The following is a 15,919-nucleotide window of genomic DNA, read 5'->3' as shown; positions in this document are numbered from 1 at the left end:
CATCCAGGGTCCTTTACCAAGGAGACAGATAGCATCATTAAAATTATTTTGTTTTCTATGTGAAAAGTATTGTCACTAATGCAAACATGGTCCAAATAAGAAGTAATTCCAGATTAAATAATTATTAATGCAAATAAAGCTGTCATTAGACAAACCAGTGGCTTGGCAGTTGTACTCAAAACTCCTATTCTAAATGCAACAGGTTGATTCTCACCCTGTCTTTCCTGTTTGCAGTCAAGTCAACACCATGGTTCGTGCATTGTATGACCAACTCATTCTGCTGGGCTCCAAAGCACATTTCAGTTAGGTTCTTACACAGTGACCATTATCACCTGTTGTCCTGGTACCTCACCAGTAAAGCACTTTTATCCTCGACCATAAAGATGTGAAACAGTATTCTACATTTCACAAAGGGAAACACAGTCCTACTGACATTCAAGAAATCTGTTGTTTAGCAGGATCCATGTGAGGTCTCTCCTATCTAAGCAACCTAGCCACTGGATCATTCCTTCTGCCTGATCTGCCTTGGCTGCAAAATAGTGCAGACGAGCATAGAGAAGAAGAGATACAGATTAGAAAGTCTAAATTTAAGGAGTTTTCCCTGGTAATTCACTGATGAGCTAATAATTTAGATGACATTACCAAGGGTATGCCTATCACAGTGTTTATATCCAAAGAACCACTAACCTAAACTATGCCTTCTGTAGCTTGAGGGTTTTTACAAAGATGCCTTATAATGTTCTCCTCTGAAGCCAAGGTTTAGAGATCCTCACTTTTTCTTCTTTTGCTAGGAAAATGTTTCAGAACAATGTTATTAAAGACATCAAAGAAGGAAAACAACTGACAAATTTCAACATTTGATCACAATGAAAACTGCTGTTCTTGATGAAATCGGAACACTTTCTCAAATGTAATGACCACATTAAAAGGTCAAGGGGCACTGATCAATGGCACTGCAGAAAGCATTAAAAAAAGATGATTTTCAACATTACTTGACTAACACCATCTCTAAAGACACAGCTTTCCAAGATGTTGAAATGTATTTTTCTTCCAAAGAGGAAATGTGATAGAATTTTACTTTGACCCATGAGCCACATTAACTGGAGATACTTTACACTTCACATACATATTACAGTAGAGATTATAGAGCTTCTTTTCTTCAACAACTGCCATGCATTACTGTTGCAGTATTGTCTGTAGTTGAAGAGCAGTACACAGGTTTATGGATAATCCATGTCATGATACTTATGCGAGTACATGTGCATTTTGGACACAGAAAGCTATTAGCTACTGCAAAGATTAATATTAGTTTGAATTTTTCTAACAAGTGTTATACAGGAGGTGTGAGAAGTTCTACAATCTATAATAACTCACTTTGGGAGTAACGCAGTTTCTCAAATATTACTAAATTATTACTTTGTAACGCATGCCAAAACCAACTTCTCTTTAGACTCTTATTACTGAAATACATAACACTGAACTAGGAGAAATATGTACCACAACATGTGCTTCATCCCCTTCACTGCTTAACTGAAAAACTGAGTTATACATTTGTCCATGTAATAATTTAACATATGTCAGCCAAACAAATCCGTATCTTTATTTCAATTAAATTAAAACCAATCTGCAAGTATATTTATGCAACGTTCACTATATACACATGATTTATGCAACTGCAAGGCAATTCTATGTATGCTGATTAATCTATTGTTAGTAAAACATGACAATAGCTATGGAAATTGACCAGTGAGTGCTTCTTTTCACAAGTGACTGTTTTCATGGCATGATTGGAAAAGAATAGCTACTAGCCATGAAATGGATTATCAGTAAACCTTAAAAAGAATGTGACATAACCTAGCAGAGATTAACAGTCTTCTAAACGTAGTAGTATATTTACTTTGGATGATAGTTCTGCTTTTTAAAAAAAATCCGCCGTCACCTTAATGATGCAAGACTTTCATCTGCTCTATCTAAAGAAAGCAATAATTAGACATTATGCTTCCTGGCAAAAATTTATTTTTGAACTGGCACCATAATATTTCAGAAAATAATAATAAAGTACCTCTTTGGTGAAGCCTAGGTACCCCCCTACTACTCATTGTAACAACTTGTAAACAGGACTGCAATACAGTGCTTTGCCTTAATTCTAGCTTGGTTAGGTACCACAGATCTTCCTCACAGTCCTTCTCATAATTTTAGGAAAGTATTTTAAAGCAGGGAAAAGGAAAATCAAGAAGGATATAAAGTTCCCTGTCTGAGATTTTAAAAAGTGCATAATGTTTTCAATCCAAGAACTGTGCCACTGTATGGAACTGATGGACACAAGACTGTTTTCCTTCCTGTACTGGACATTATTGATCATTACACAAACACAGTCTCTGCTCATTGGCCAAAGAAGTCTCTCAAGTCTGTTTTCTGGTACAATCAGTTGTCCGATTACTTTAGAACAATGTCCTGCATACTAAAACGAGAACAGTAAGTTAACCGGTTTTTCTACTAGAATGTCTGTTTTTGCAAATTAATTTCTGTACACTGCATTTCCAATGTATTGGAGAGTTTTTAGTGTTTGGCATACACATCCCAACTCCTTGGCACCACCAGGTTTCAGTGCATCCATTGCCAGCAACAGACATAGCACCAGGAAAACGCGACTCCCAGTGCAAGGGATAGTTCAGGAAGAGTGGGCATTCTCCAGCAACGGTGGTCCGTCTCGATGCATCGATGGGTGTGTGGGCTCCCTTTTGTAAGTTTTTGGAGGAAGTTTTGGGATATGTTGAGAAGTGCTTTGTCGTGGAGGAACAGGTGGTCCAGCAACAGAATGGAGGTCCACATCCTGCGGCATCAAAGGTGGCGATGGAAGATGCCGCCGTGCTACGTGTGGAGACGGTGTCTGTGGGGGAGGGGGAGTAAACGGAGACGGACTGTTTGGGAAAAAGGTGTTACCAAGTTCGCTTTTTCTCCCCAGAGGTGGAGGTTGGAGGTGTAGTGGTGAGCTAGAGAAAACATCTGGAGTTCGCACAGGTTCTCGTGGTGGTAACACAGGAGGGCTTTCAGGGGGGTCGGAGATGCAGGTCCGGTCAGGCACTGAGTACCTTGGTGAATACACTTTAGAGGTTGGTTGCCTAGGAGGGATTGCTGGTGGGCTGTCCAGGTGCGCAGAAGTAATCTGAGATACACAAACATTTAATTCAAAAAAATTTAAGAGTGGAAGTAAATAGCATAGCAGGACCCTGCTATGAAATGGAAGCCGAGCTCCCACCCTGCGGATTACACTTATTTAGTTAAAGAGGAGGCACAGCAAGAAGGTACAGAATGAAAGGAAGTAAGGAAGCAGCAGTGCTTGAAAAACATGTTTCTCAGAGTGATGTAGAAAGAAAAGACAGAGACTAGACGGGCAGGGGGAAAGTAGAAGTATATCAGTACATGAATTAAAAGCCAGGGATTGAAGGAATGAAGATGCACAGAGAGGGACGAAGGGAAGGCAAAGAAAGGTCAAAGCAATAATTTTCATGCTAGTTCCAGGTCTGCTTGCTGGGTAGGTCTGGATATCTTCCACCACCTCCCCAGTAACAAGCATTTGGGGTGGGTAATAACACCAGATATTTCTCCAAGAAAGTGAGGAAAAAGGAGAGGCAGATGATGGTGAACAGGGAAAAAAACCAAACTATGCTCAGAAGATGGAATTAAGTAGTCAGAATTATTGAAGTGAACAGTTTCCAAGCTGCAGACCACAGTGACAGGGCACTTGGTTTCCAACACCCTATCATGTATATGATGCTTTCAATTACATGTTGGTAGGAATGTGATGTTTTAAACTCTGCTGGCTGACAGCAGTCACCCGTTGTCTGAAAACAACTTGCCGAAGAGCCATATATCAGCCCTCTTCAAAAGACATACATGCTCCAAAATAATTTTGAGTGGAATTTTCAAATCCACCCAAATCTGTGAAGTCATAAACCAACTCCCACTGAAATCAAGAGACATTTGACACTGTCTGCAACAAAGGCTGGATCAGATCCTAAATGCCAGACAAATGTAAAAGGAAAATGTAGCAATGGCTCATTCAGGCAAGCAGACAGGACAGGTAATCAAGAAGGCAAAGTAAGCACTGAGCACTACAACATCAGGATCAAATATTCTGATGAATCTTATCAGAGGACTGAGGTGTACATCACTTTCCAACATTACTATTCTTCAGTTATTTACCTCCCACGCATACACCTCAAAATGATACCCTGGGACAGTTATCGCAGATAGAAACAGCTGCCTGAAGCCTCAAGTTCTCACCGGCAATGTGAGGGCCTGAGCATAGCTGATCAGCAGATGAGACATTTCTAACCCTAAATTTAAGTCCTGTCTGTTAATTTTCATTATTTTGGGATCAGGACATAATGAGGCAGAGCTGTGAAGGCTTGAAATACACAGCTGCTTACTCTTTCACATACTGTTCTTTAAAAATACATGCACTATCTTTAAGAGTTACTTTTCTACCATATCCTGGCCCCTGCTTCCACAAAATATATCCTTTTTTCTCCTTACTTACCTTTGATGGGGAGGATTCAGCTGGGGCAGACTCTGGTCTTCTTCGTGGAGGAACTGGAGGAGGGACATGAGCCTCATCTGAATTTTTGGTGAAGTTTATGGATGACACAGAAGCAGATCCTAGCAGACAAAAAAAATCCTGATAATGATGAACTTTTCTTTGACTCTGTATATTGGCAGCAATAAAGGAAATAAACGTGTCATAAATAACAAAGTAATTGCTCATAAAAAGAAGCATGAACCAAGAAGGTGTTAAAGGAAGACAACAAAATAACCCTCTAACTTGCAGCTTCCAAACTGCTTTTCTGAGCTGCAGTCATCTCTGTTGCCATTAGTTCCTGCACGTTGTTAAGTAATCCTTGAGACCAAAACAACACCACAAAGTTGTTCTTGTATCACAACAGCACTAAAACAATATCCTGAACCAGCAGCCGATGAGCCGACCCAACAATGAAGAAGTATCTTCTTCTGAAGAGGAATTCCAGAGATTTGGCTTGGACACTCAGCAGTGTCACTGCTCTCTTAAGCAACTTCTCTTTTTAGCAGTTTGTTTCACCTCCTTGCAGCAACCAGCTGAACACAGGACTAACCTTGTACTTCCTTGAAAGCCCTCATACATGAAAGGAGGCTATGTCCACTATTAATTACTGGAAGCGTACCATAAAATACGAGCTTCCTTGTATGTTGAAGAAGACAGAAGAAAAACAGGTGTGGATAGGTCCTGATGGATTTAAAGCAGAGAAATACTGATTTTAAATTCTGTAGGAAAACCATCCATGTGCACTGAAACCACTTCAGAACGGCAGACAGCAGAATAAAGCACCCACAAGACATTTATTTTTATTCTCATTGTTCACTATCAAAACCAGATACTCACCAAATACATTCACCACAGATATACATATATATATATATATATATATATATATATATATATAGAGAGAGAGAGGGATATATGGCAGCAAATCCCACAAATGTTTGTTTGGGACATATGGGCAGCAGAGATTTATTTCTGCCTTCTGTTTTGACAGTTTCTCCAGAGACATGTAATACTTTCTATGTAACACGCCTAATTCTGTTGAGTTTATCAACCCAATAAAAACTTATCTGAGAAAAAGAATAAAACACACTGAAAGTTTTTACTGCTGCAAGGAGACAAAAGCAACTATTTCTATGGCCACTTTAGAAGACTAAACATGATTTCACCTGTTTGACACAGTAAAATTCAATATGCACATTCTTGGTAGACTATGAGCACCTACTTGCATGAAAAGGACTTGAAGGATCTGAGTCAAACACACTGCAGGCATCTGTAGTACTTGAAGTAGCAGAAGCTGGAGGAGGGGTCAGAGGTGTTCGGGGAGAGTTTGGTGCAGATGCTGTAGTTTCAGTCTCGCTCTCTGGGATGCGGCTGTAACTAATTTTTCTTGGCTCCTGTTGCAGGGGTGTAGGATGTCTCATGGTACCTGGCCTTGGATTAGAGGGACGAACACCTGGGGACTTGAGAGGATAGCTGTATTTTTTGGGCTGAAATTACAAAAAAAGATAGTATCAAACAAAATCAAAAGGCCACAAGATCACCTAAACATAGCTTTAGATTTATGAAGTTAGAGATCTAAAATGACTTCTGCGACCTGTGAAAGACAAATATAGGCATTTTTGGAAAAAAAAAAAAAAAAAATTGAATACTAACAAATCTTGGTGGAGGCTTGGCATTTCGTGGTTCTATCTCTAGTGACTTGTTGAACAGATAATCTGTAAATTCTGTCTCCATGCTGTTTCCCATTGGATTCAGGTTTTCAAAAAATCTCTGGAATACAAGAAGGAAGAAAACTTGTCAGCTAAGCTACTTCTTAGTGGCCTAGTACTATTTGTTTCTACTGCAGAAATGATCCCAACTGTTTCAGAGAAGAGAGAAAATGCTGGAGTCAGAAGTAATGATATCTTTTTAAGTTATTAAATCTGTTTGTTGCTGGACATTGCTACTGCTACGCTTGGCTTGAAAACCAACTATGCAAGTACCCTAAATACTTTCTGCAGTGCTAAAAATCAGACCAAGTTAGCTCAAGCACCTTCCAGAAGCAGCTCTATTTAGTCCATCTTTCCAGTGATGCACGGAAGACTGATCTCACAATGCATTCTGTCAAACTCTGAGGAGAACAAATAATAGAATAAAATCTTGCAGAATCTATCCTACGACACTCTGAAAGTATACAGATCAAAAGATACAAAAAAAAAAAAACCTGAAAGCAAACAGAGAGGACTGCTTAGAGAACACCATAGACCGAGAAGAACAAATCCCAGGAGAAATAAGAACGTGAGCATCACCATCACCAACACATGATGTAAACACAGTACTATCAGGCAAACCTGGAAACATAAAGGCAGTGTAACACAGAAAGAAAAAGACAGCTGGGGTCACTGGACAAATAAATGCAACTGAGTGAAGGACAGTGAGAATCTGGTAGTTTCTGTTCCTGTTTAAGACTGATCAGTAAGAAGACCTATCTACCAACATCCCAATAGCTGGTGGAAAAAAATCCCCGCCCAAACCCCACCAAACTGCAAGCATTGAGCTTTCTGCCCTTTCTTACAGTAAGACCTGAGAGAGATTTTATGACAGGCCTTCTGCTCATCTCTGATTCAGCCTGATTGAATCTGTGTGAATTGAGTCTATCCTTATGGTCTATCAGTTGACAGTCACCGCCAAAGTAGCTTAGTGCATGGACTCAAGGAAATAATGCCACATACCCTGATGTCAAATTCCACTCTTAAACAATATGGCTGGTTCTGGTACTGCTGTATCTCTCCTGTTATTTCAGCTACCTTTCTTCTCTTGCTGAAGTTTATAAGTTCTTTTCCATGTCGCTTTAGAAATTCAGGGTTGCCTTCTTCTGTTTTCAAAATATTAGTTAAGTAAATCCCTAAAGAGCACACAGAAGAGTATCTCAACATATAGTACAAAACAAGGAGGAAGTCACATGACTGGAATACAAGGACTTCTTAAAGAATATATTTTGTGCACTGTAATTATTTAGAAAAAATTTCTGTTAGGGTCAATAGGAGAATCACACCTGATTTTCAATTAAGGGCAACAATTTTAATATGCCTTTTCCAGAAATCTGCCTTTTTTCCATCAAAATCTCAAAGTCTATGCATCTTTCCATTGTTTAGGAAGCTCATACAACTGAGCACTACTAGCAGTTTGCAAGACAAGAGTATAGTGAACTCAAATGCTTTCTCTCAACTCTTCTGCCTCAACTCAGCTCCATTAGAGACCCCAGCTAAGCACCAAAAAATTATTTTCAGGTTTTATTCTTCTGTTCCACTCTCCATTCCTGGCTTCATAATTGCATCAAATCATTCGAAGATTAGGAAGAAAAGAGTGCTCTCAAGCCTAGAGAGAATATAACTGGAACTGTCATTATGAATCTTCTAAGTATAACTTGAGAGAAGTAACTGAAGCTATTCACATGTGGATCCCTCTAACCTCTACTCATCTCTGAAGCAGGACAGAAGGTTTCTTAGGTGTTCTTCTATTTTTTTGCAGAGCTCTGGAGTATGTATTTCCCCAAACTGTAAAAGGCCAAAAAAGCCATCAACACTATTTTCTTTCAGTTTTGGCCTGAAACCTATGCTGGACAAGTGTAATGTCCAAAGTTGGAACTGATCTGCAGCAAACGTCCAAGCAGCTTGCTAAAGAACAGGAATGCCAGGTACTTAACTTTAAAATTTGCTTCACAATTTCATCAGAAATTCCAAACAATCTACCTGAAAGAACTGTTAAGTCTGATGATAAAGAGCAGCCTTTCCTCCCAAACTCTGTTTTTATATACAGAAGATTTTTTAATAGAAATAAGACTCTAGTTATAAGAAGCTATAAAAATTAAAACACTAGCTTTATTTCTTGGAATTTTTGACGGGGAAAGGGGGTCCTCCTTTCTCTACTGGTCAATGTTAATAATATTTCTAACGTGACTGCCTTCCATTTAAGGCATTTATGGTCACAACACAGTTCAAACCACTTTCAAAGTTAAAATGAGTAAATATGTAAATACAGTATCATAGACATACTTATTTTTACTGCAAATAACATCTGTAATTAGTAGGCACTTGAATTTTTAGTACACATGTATGTGAATAATGTCTGGGCACCTGAAATTCAAACCAACTGTCCTGTTAAAACTAACTTCTCATTATTGTTCATACTCTGTTTAGTGCCCTAGCTCAATAATTTCCAAATGTTTATACATGATACAGCTCATTTAAATCAAATGTACTTACCAAAAAAAGGCACACAAGGAGGATTAATGGACCTGAGTTTTGCCAAGTATTTCTTATAATGATCCTCACTCAGCTCATAAGCTTCTTCTAAAATCTTCTTTTGGCGACTTGGAATTTGCTAAAAATATAGATGAAACAGGTCGTTTGGAAAGACAGGGTAAATGTGTAGCCCAGCAACAATTCTGAGAGTAATGGTCTCCTACTGATATTTAAGTCAGTGACCATGAGGACAGCGCCCCACCATCTTAGGATCTTGCTACCTTTTTTCTGACTTTCTGAAGTGAGGATTGATTTCTGGCTTCTGAAACCAAGAAAAAAAAACCCCAACCCTCTCTACGACACCCCAGTTGATTAATTTGTTGGGGGATTTACCTTCCTTGCTCCTTCTTTGAAGGACAAGCTTACTGAAAAGACAGGCTTTTAGTGTAGTTAAGGTGCACTTCCATGCCAAAAATAGAAAACAGTACCTCAAATGTGTGATCCAACCTATACACTGCTGCAGAGTTCATAGCACTGACAATCTCAAGGACACCATTAAAGTTGTTTAGCTCTTGAAAAACTTGCAGGATCTCAATTATCCGGCTCACTACAATTACTCTTTCTTCTAGGTTTTCTGTTTCTACGATGCATCTAAATACACAAGAACATTTGATTTTTTCTTAAAGTGTTGATGAGTTTTCCAAAATCATATATTAAGTTGTTACACAAACATGAAAACATCAAATTACTTGATACAGTTTTGAAAATGTTGAGAGAATAAACATTTGAAAATATTCTAAGAATAAAAATCTGAAACCATTATACTAAAATTCTCACAGGGACCAGTTGTAGCATCTAAACATGACTTAGGACTGGAATTCTCCCAGAACAGAATTTTACAGTATACTTCTGATCAGACTGTAAAGGTCCAGAAATGGAGTAGGTGCAGATTCAGGAATGTCACTTACTTTTCAAACCACAAAGTGAGGTTAGTAGTATGCCTTATCATTTTGAGAAGGTTGGGAGAATTAATTTCTTTATCTTCCTTTGTCCACACACTTCCAACTAGTTCAGATGGCTGCACAGCTCTAGGAAAGCAGATGCATGAATCAAAACATGTAATTAAAAGCAAGAAAGAAGATACTGTTTTCTCAAAACCTCTTTATTTCCAGTAAATTTGGAATTAATATTTGGAAATAAATTCTTAAGGTATCACTTCTCTTCTACAATGTTAGGGCTCTCCACATGACTATGTGACAGGAATTTCCACACTTCTTTTTTAATGTGTAAATATTTCTTAATTTATGTGACTATTAACCACCTCTGTTCATTTAAATTAAGAATGAAGTCTACATCTCATTCACCATAATAAAATCAGAGCTTCCAATGCCTGAACAACCTCTCACAAACAGCTGGTGAGATGTGACCTGGTCCGTAATTTGCTTCACAAACTAGGATATGAAAAAAACGGATTTAATTAATGTTTGTACTTCTCAAAGGTTGATCTACTCCAAAAATATCAAGAAAAACCTGCAGCACAACGCAATTAACAGTGTGTATCAGTCATACGTACTGCACGTTATCTTGGGGAGGATAAGACAAACACTAGTTTTTAGAATTTTTTTCTGAAAGAATAGCAATTAATATACAGCATTGGTAAAGTTCCTTGACCTACCGTGGGGCTTCACAGCAGGGGCCCGCAGAAACAATTTCATGCTGGAGAATATTTTGGTTTATGTCATGTGTTTTTCAATGGGGGAAAGTTACCTGTAAAAATCTGACTCAAGTAAAGTGAGCTGTCGAGCAATTTCTATTGGATGCAAAGTAAGCAAGTCAAAAGTCTCTGTGTGTCCTGGTTTGCTTATGTGCCATTCAATCGCTGGAGGTGGGCTCTCAAAAGTAATGTTGTGACTCGGCCCAATGGCTTGTGCCTGCTTTTTCCGGTTGATTATCTTTGTGATAGATTCAACCCACTTCTTCATTGCTTTGCCTGGCACACAGAAAGAAAATTACTGTTTAGTTACTCTAAATACTGTTTTCTCAAAGAGGTCAGAATAATTTAGAAATTTTGGGATTTAAACCCAAAACCTGCTAAATTAAAGCAACCATATAATCTTTGGAAGTGCGTAAATGGTGTTTTCACAGAAGTCTCAAAGCATTTGAACATATAAAGAATTCCTCAACAGAAGTGCTGAGCATACCAAGTTTGCCCAAGCACGATTCAGAACACACAAATTAGGCTCCTGGTCCAAATCAGGCGTTTTCCTTCCTTTTCTGGCTTTATGAGTTTATGGGAACTAACCTTCTTTTGCCCAAAATGCACTTCTGTAAACACCCTGAAGTTTATACTTTGGGCAAGAGTACATCCTTAACTCAGATAACACATAAGGGCAAAACAACAAACAGGGAGAAGCTTCTCCCTCTACTGAATTTAGCATCAAAGTTCAGAATAAAATCCAAAGGCCAAATGCCTGTTCAGCTCCACACCATAAGAACTTCAGGCATGAGATGGCAAGTCCAAAGAAAATTTACCAGTAATCCACATTAAACTAGCTGGGTCATTCTCCCCCTCTTTTTAATTGCTTAATCATTAAACACTTCTCTAACATAATATTTTCCTACAAACTACTCCTGTAGCTGTCTCAGTTTTTCTTACAATGGAACAGGAAAGATCTGTACAATCACAGCTGGAAGGTGTCCTCCAGGTCTAATATGCATTGTGAAACAGCTGGAAAACCCTTGATTCAAAGAAATAGTGGTTTCCACCATCAAACTTTCACAAAAATTACCCCTGTGTATAGTTTAAGAGGACAATCAAAGCAATTATTCTCTCCTGATCATTACTCAGTTGTTACTATTTCACATTATTTCAGTCCCTTTAGAAGAAAACCCATACTTACTTATCAGGATGTAAATAACATTATTTCTTCTAAACAGAGGCCAGACTCTGAATAATACTGGGGTTATTTTTTTTTAAATTAACGTTTATTTTATGTTCTTTGTGAAGTATTTAATAAGCAGTCAGTCCTGTTTTTCTGTATCTGCTCACTGAAAGGAAAAGTGATCCCATACAATACCTTTGAAAAGGGATGCTTTATGATAAACGCCAGCACTTAAGAAACCATAAGTACCTCTTACTGTTCCAATGAATTCCTCCAAACGCTGAAGAAGATCAGCGTCTCTTTCAAAGTCATAGAAGTGGTGTTCTACCCAATGACGACATACATTTAATACTCTGCAGAAAAAAAGGATAAGTAAGCAGTCTACAATACAGTCTATCTTCATGTCAAGCATTTAATGGCTTTTAGTAGGTGAGGTCCCACAGGAATACTGGAATCAGCAGACCAAATGCAATTATTCTACTGTCTGCATTGCACCTGCAAATAGCTATAAGCATTTTTCTACTTTAAAGAAGTCAGAATAATGCTATTGTACATAAAAAGAACATTATCTAAAACGTTCTCTGTCTACATCTTTGTGGCACACTTATGCTCTACAGCCTTGCAGAAACATGTATTTAAAGAAAATGGTGAGTGTAAGAAACTACTTTGCACATGAATAGACTAAAACTCAGCATAAACCTTTCCCAAGGCTTTTCATGCCATGAATTCAAATTTCCACCAGGTTTTCAAGCAGCAAGGTCGAAATAGCTAACTGCCCATGCACACTCTCTACTAAAGCATCTACAAGAAAGGCTACTGGTATCACAAAAAGCCACTTCATCCAAAAGATGGTACTTCAAAAGACTTAAAGTCAGCTTGGCTCATTGATGCAAAACTCACCGTAGCTGCACTGGTTGAATGTACTCTTTCCTAAATCTTTTTAACTCCGCACTAAGAGGCTGGTCTCCATTCTCCATGGCAATACGATCAGCTTCTGTTGGCTCAGGCTCTGGAATTTCAAATCTAGCACAGAAGACGGGTATAAATACTAGGCTCCTATAACACTAATCTTGCTCACAGCATGTTAAACCAAAATGCTGATTAAAGACAGCTCAAAATTCAGAATGCTTCCACACATCAGAATCGTACATCTTGGTAAGCATGTAGAAAGATTTGCTAAATTCAGTAATAATACAGATTTCAAAGACAAAACCGTGGAATGCTGGAAGTTACTGAAGCTACCTGAACAATCCTAAAGCTTCTGAATATCACTTGCATATTTTACTTGCAATCCTTGAACTTCACCACTTTTTAAAAAGTGTTTGGAGTGATTCAAAACCAACCGCAAAACAAGAATCTTACAAACTCTACTGCAAGTAAAAATAATAAAAAGAAATTTGCACTTGTATGAACAGTATTTTTAACAGTGGCATACCTTTCTATTAGCAGACTCATCAACTCTTGAGGTTTACAGAAGGATCTGTATGTTGTGAGAAAAGTCCGAACAAAGTTGGGATCTAAGACAAAGAATAATTTTATGTTCATATCAGCAATTACCTAATGTTTTTATACTTCAGAATGACTTGAAGTATCCTTTGAAAGTAAAGGTGCTGGCCTATCAATTTACAGAGAAGATGCCATAAACCAAAATTGCTTTTAAAACCAACATTGCTTTTAAAATAGTAATACAAAGTATAATTTAAAAACAAATTTTATTCTGTTCAAAACAATGTCTTTTTCTTTCCCTTCAATTAAAAGACTGGCTATTTTTTCAACAACTTTGAAAATGATAAATGTATGATTGTATTTATCAGCCATCTAATAAACAACTTTGTTTTTGACAATGATCAGGACAAGATAACTCAAAAGACATGCTAAGTAACTTTGCATTGGGCAGAAATGGTTTCTTCAAGAGGAAAATATTTTTCCTTAAACTGGTACAACTGATAACCAGTCATGGTTAAGGCAGGGTAGATATTTCAAGTGACAGCTATACTTTGAGGTTATATTTATTTCACTTAAAATTAACAGACTTCATTTAAATTGACTAATTACCTATCAGTTAGTTTAAATATTCAAGTGTGTTTTAAGAACAAGCAAGTATTCAAAACAGAAAACCAAAGTGCCTTCCTTAATTACAAAAGCAAAACCATTTGTTTTCTAGTATGGGGAAATGCAGTGACAGCATGCTGGCACAGCACAAAGCTAACTAGAAACAAGTTTAACATTGTTATCACTGAACAAAATGAATGAGCAGGTTGCAGTGGTTTGCATATTAAATCCATATACAGATTTTAGAAACAAACCCCAACTGGTAATTTTTCTAACAGAGTGGCTGACGAGGAGCACACAGGACTTGAAGCAGGAGTGCCTATAGGCTGCAATGAAGAAAAAAAATGCCTGCATTATTTGACCTAAAACTATATTAAGCAGTTAGACTTGTTTCCTGGAATATGGGTTTTTAAGAGCTTTTTTAAAAGCCTTCTTAACTATTCACTAGCATCTTGTCCATCTGAATGAACATTCTACCTTTCTTGGATCCTCCTGAGCTCTTCATTCGGGCAACAGTTTACTGTAATGTGTCGCACAGATTAACTGTGTATTGTGTAACACAGCATTTTCTTGCATTTCTGTTGTACGCCAATTTCCATTTCTTAAACAATTGGCTATTCTGCTTTACCATCTCTATGTCCCTTACTACTCCATTTTTCTAATCATAATGCCTCTTCCACCTGTCCTTGTACAGTTTAAAATCCTTTTCAATGGCAAAACTCCAAATACTTTTGCACAAAGAATGTCATCCCTGTCCTAATCATATTCATCATGAAAATTCATAATTTTTGTTGTCCTAAAAACAAGTATAGAAGTAAACACAGCAACTCATGTTTTTACAGCTTGCATTCTGCACACAGCATCCACCCTAAATACATTTTGTCTACATGAAAAAGAAAACCTCCACTGCAATTAACATTTTCAGATCACTGCAAGCTCTGAGTCATAGCTGTTGTTATTTTCAGGTAGGGTCAGTGTTTAAATCTATAATACATATTGAATTTCAAATGATGGGTATCAGAAAATCAAATCTAACCTTGTTATCTTACTAGCAAAATCTGTAATTTAAAATATTGTACTATGTATGAGCAAGCACAAAAAAAAATACAGACACTAGTCAGGATGTCTGCTCATGTGATAATTCTCTCCAATACAGCCAACTGGAAAGCTAAAAAAGAACAATAACTTCTTCTACAACGATTTATAAATAATCACCCTTGAATTCCTTAAGAAAGGAAACGGACACTGTGATGACGCACAAGCACTCTTACCATATCAAAGCTTTAAAAATAGAAGAGCACTGTCCTATAGACAAAAAAAAAAAAAAAATCACCACAACTTTCAAATATTGGTACCACCTAACCCAGCTGTTCTTAAACAAGAATCAAGCAGAGGAGATAATGAATGCAGAAACACATTAAAACAAGTAAACCCCACCAGAATACGCAAATAGGATCAGAACCTGAATTTCTAACTGAAGTGCAGTTTCTCTCATGTCAAAATACATGGAAAGCTGCTTTTGCATAGGAGATTTCTCCCTGTTTTGCTGCTCCACCACAGGATAGTTTGGACAGTGCTGCAGCTTGTGTCCACGTGGCCATCAGTGCTATCTCCCAGTCCCAGCTCTCGCAGTGGCTGGATGCCTCCTACCCCTGGCAACACTGCTTTGTTAAGAGCTAGGCTACCTGACTGTCCCTGGTCAACAGTGAAACAAATATTTCAGCTGATAAGCTGGTTTGTGCATTGTCAGGGAGGGGAGGGAAGAAAAATAAAAGGTCCAATGACCATATCTACGAATGAGATGGACTGTGTGGATCTTCAAACAACAAAAAAGTTGAGACCTGATTTGACTGCCATCTGAACACTGCCCATATACTCCTCAATATGCAACTAAATAAACTGCTCTTTAGCTGCTTGCAACAAATTGGTACCACCTCTGCAATTTCACCTGTAATTACTCCTTATAGTACTTGACCTACAAAGATAAGAACCTAGAGAAGAGTCACAGTTACAGTAAATACTGTCTTTAGACTGTCAGATCAAGGGCTGCCGTAATCAGTCATATTGTATCTGAGAAAAGTTGCCTCAGAAAAGTAACAGCTTACTATTTGGGCATATGAATATAAAGTCAAGAAAATCTTTTAAGCTCACAATCACATATACATAGTCCTATGTGGGGC

The 15,919-nt window shown here is 37.8% G+C and overlaps 1 protein-coding gene across 7 annotated transcripts in view; it reads right to left on the bottom strand.

The window, feature by feature from the left end:
- Window positions 1-1,577: 1,577 nt before the first annotated feature.
- The window catches only part of SOS1 (SOS Ras/Rac guanine nucleotide exchange factor 1), a 52,976-nt gene continuing 38,634 nt past the window's right edge, over window positions 1,578-15,919 (bottom strand). For all 7 annotated transcript variants that reach the window (XM_042789306.1, XM_032994755.2, XM_042789307.1 and 4 more), the window contains 12 exons: window positions 13,123-13,204; window positions 12,588-12,710; window positions 11,937-12,040; window positions 10,573-10,795; window positions 9,774-9,893; window positions 9,294-9,456; window positions 8,827-8,944; window positions 7,294-7,466; window positions 6,236-6,352; window positions 5,805-6,069; window positions 4,544-4,662; window positions 1,578-3,166 (listed from right to left, as the gene is read on the bottom strand). In XM_042789306.1, the coding sequence (XP_042645240.1) occupies window positions 2,672-3,166; window positions 4,544-4,662; window positions 5,805-6,069; window positions 6,236-6,352; window positions 7,294-7,466; window positions 8,827-8,944; window positions 9,294-9,456; window positions 9,774-9,893; window positions 10,573-10,795; window positions 11,937-12,040; window positions 12,588-12,710; window positions 13,123-13,204 (2,102 nt within the window). In that variant the 3' untranslated portion in view covers window positions 1,578-2,671. The remainder of the gene's footprint in view (window positions 3,167-4,543; window positions 4,663-5,804; window positions 6,070-6,235; window positions 6,353-7,293; window positions 7,467-8,826; window positions 8,945-9,293; window positions 9,457-9,773; window positions 9,894-10,572; window positions 10,796-11,936; window positions 12,041-12,587; window positions 12,711-13,122; window positions 13,205-15,919) is intronic.

This window comes from Tyto alba, unplaced genomic scaffold (assembly GCF_018691265.1).
Source record: "Tyto alba isolate M040663 unplaced genomic scaffold, T.alba_DEE_v4.0 Super-Scaffold_16, whole genome shotgun sequence".
NCBI classification, from domain to species: Eukaryota; Metazoa; Chordata; class Aves; order Strigiformes; family Tytonidae; genus Tyto; species Tyto alba.
This window is presented reverse-complemented; position numbering and strand designations above follow the sequence as displayed.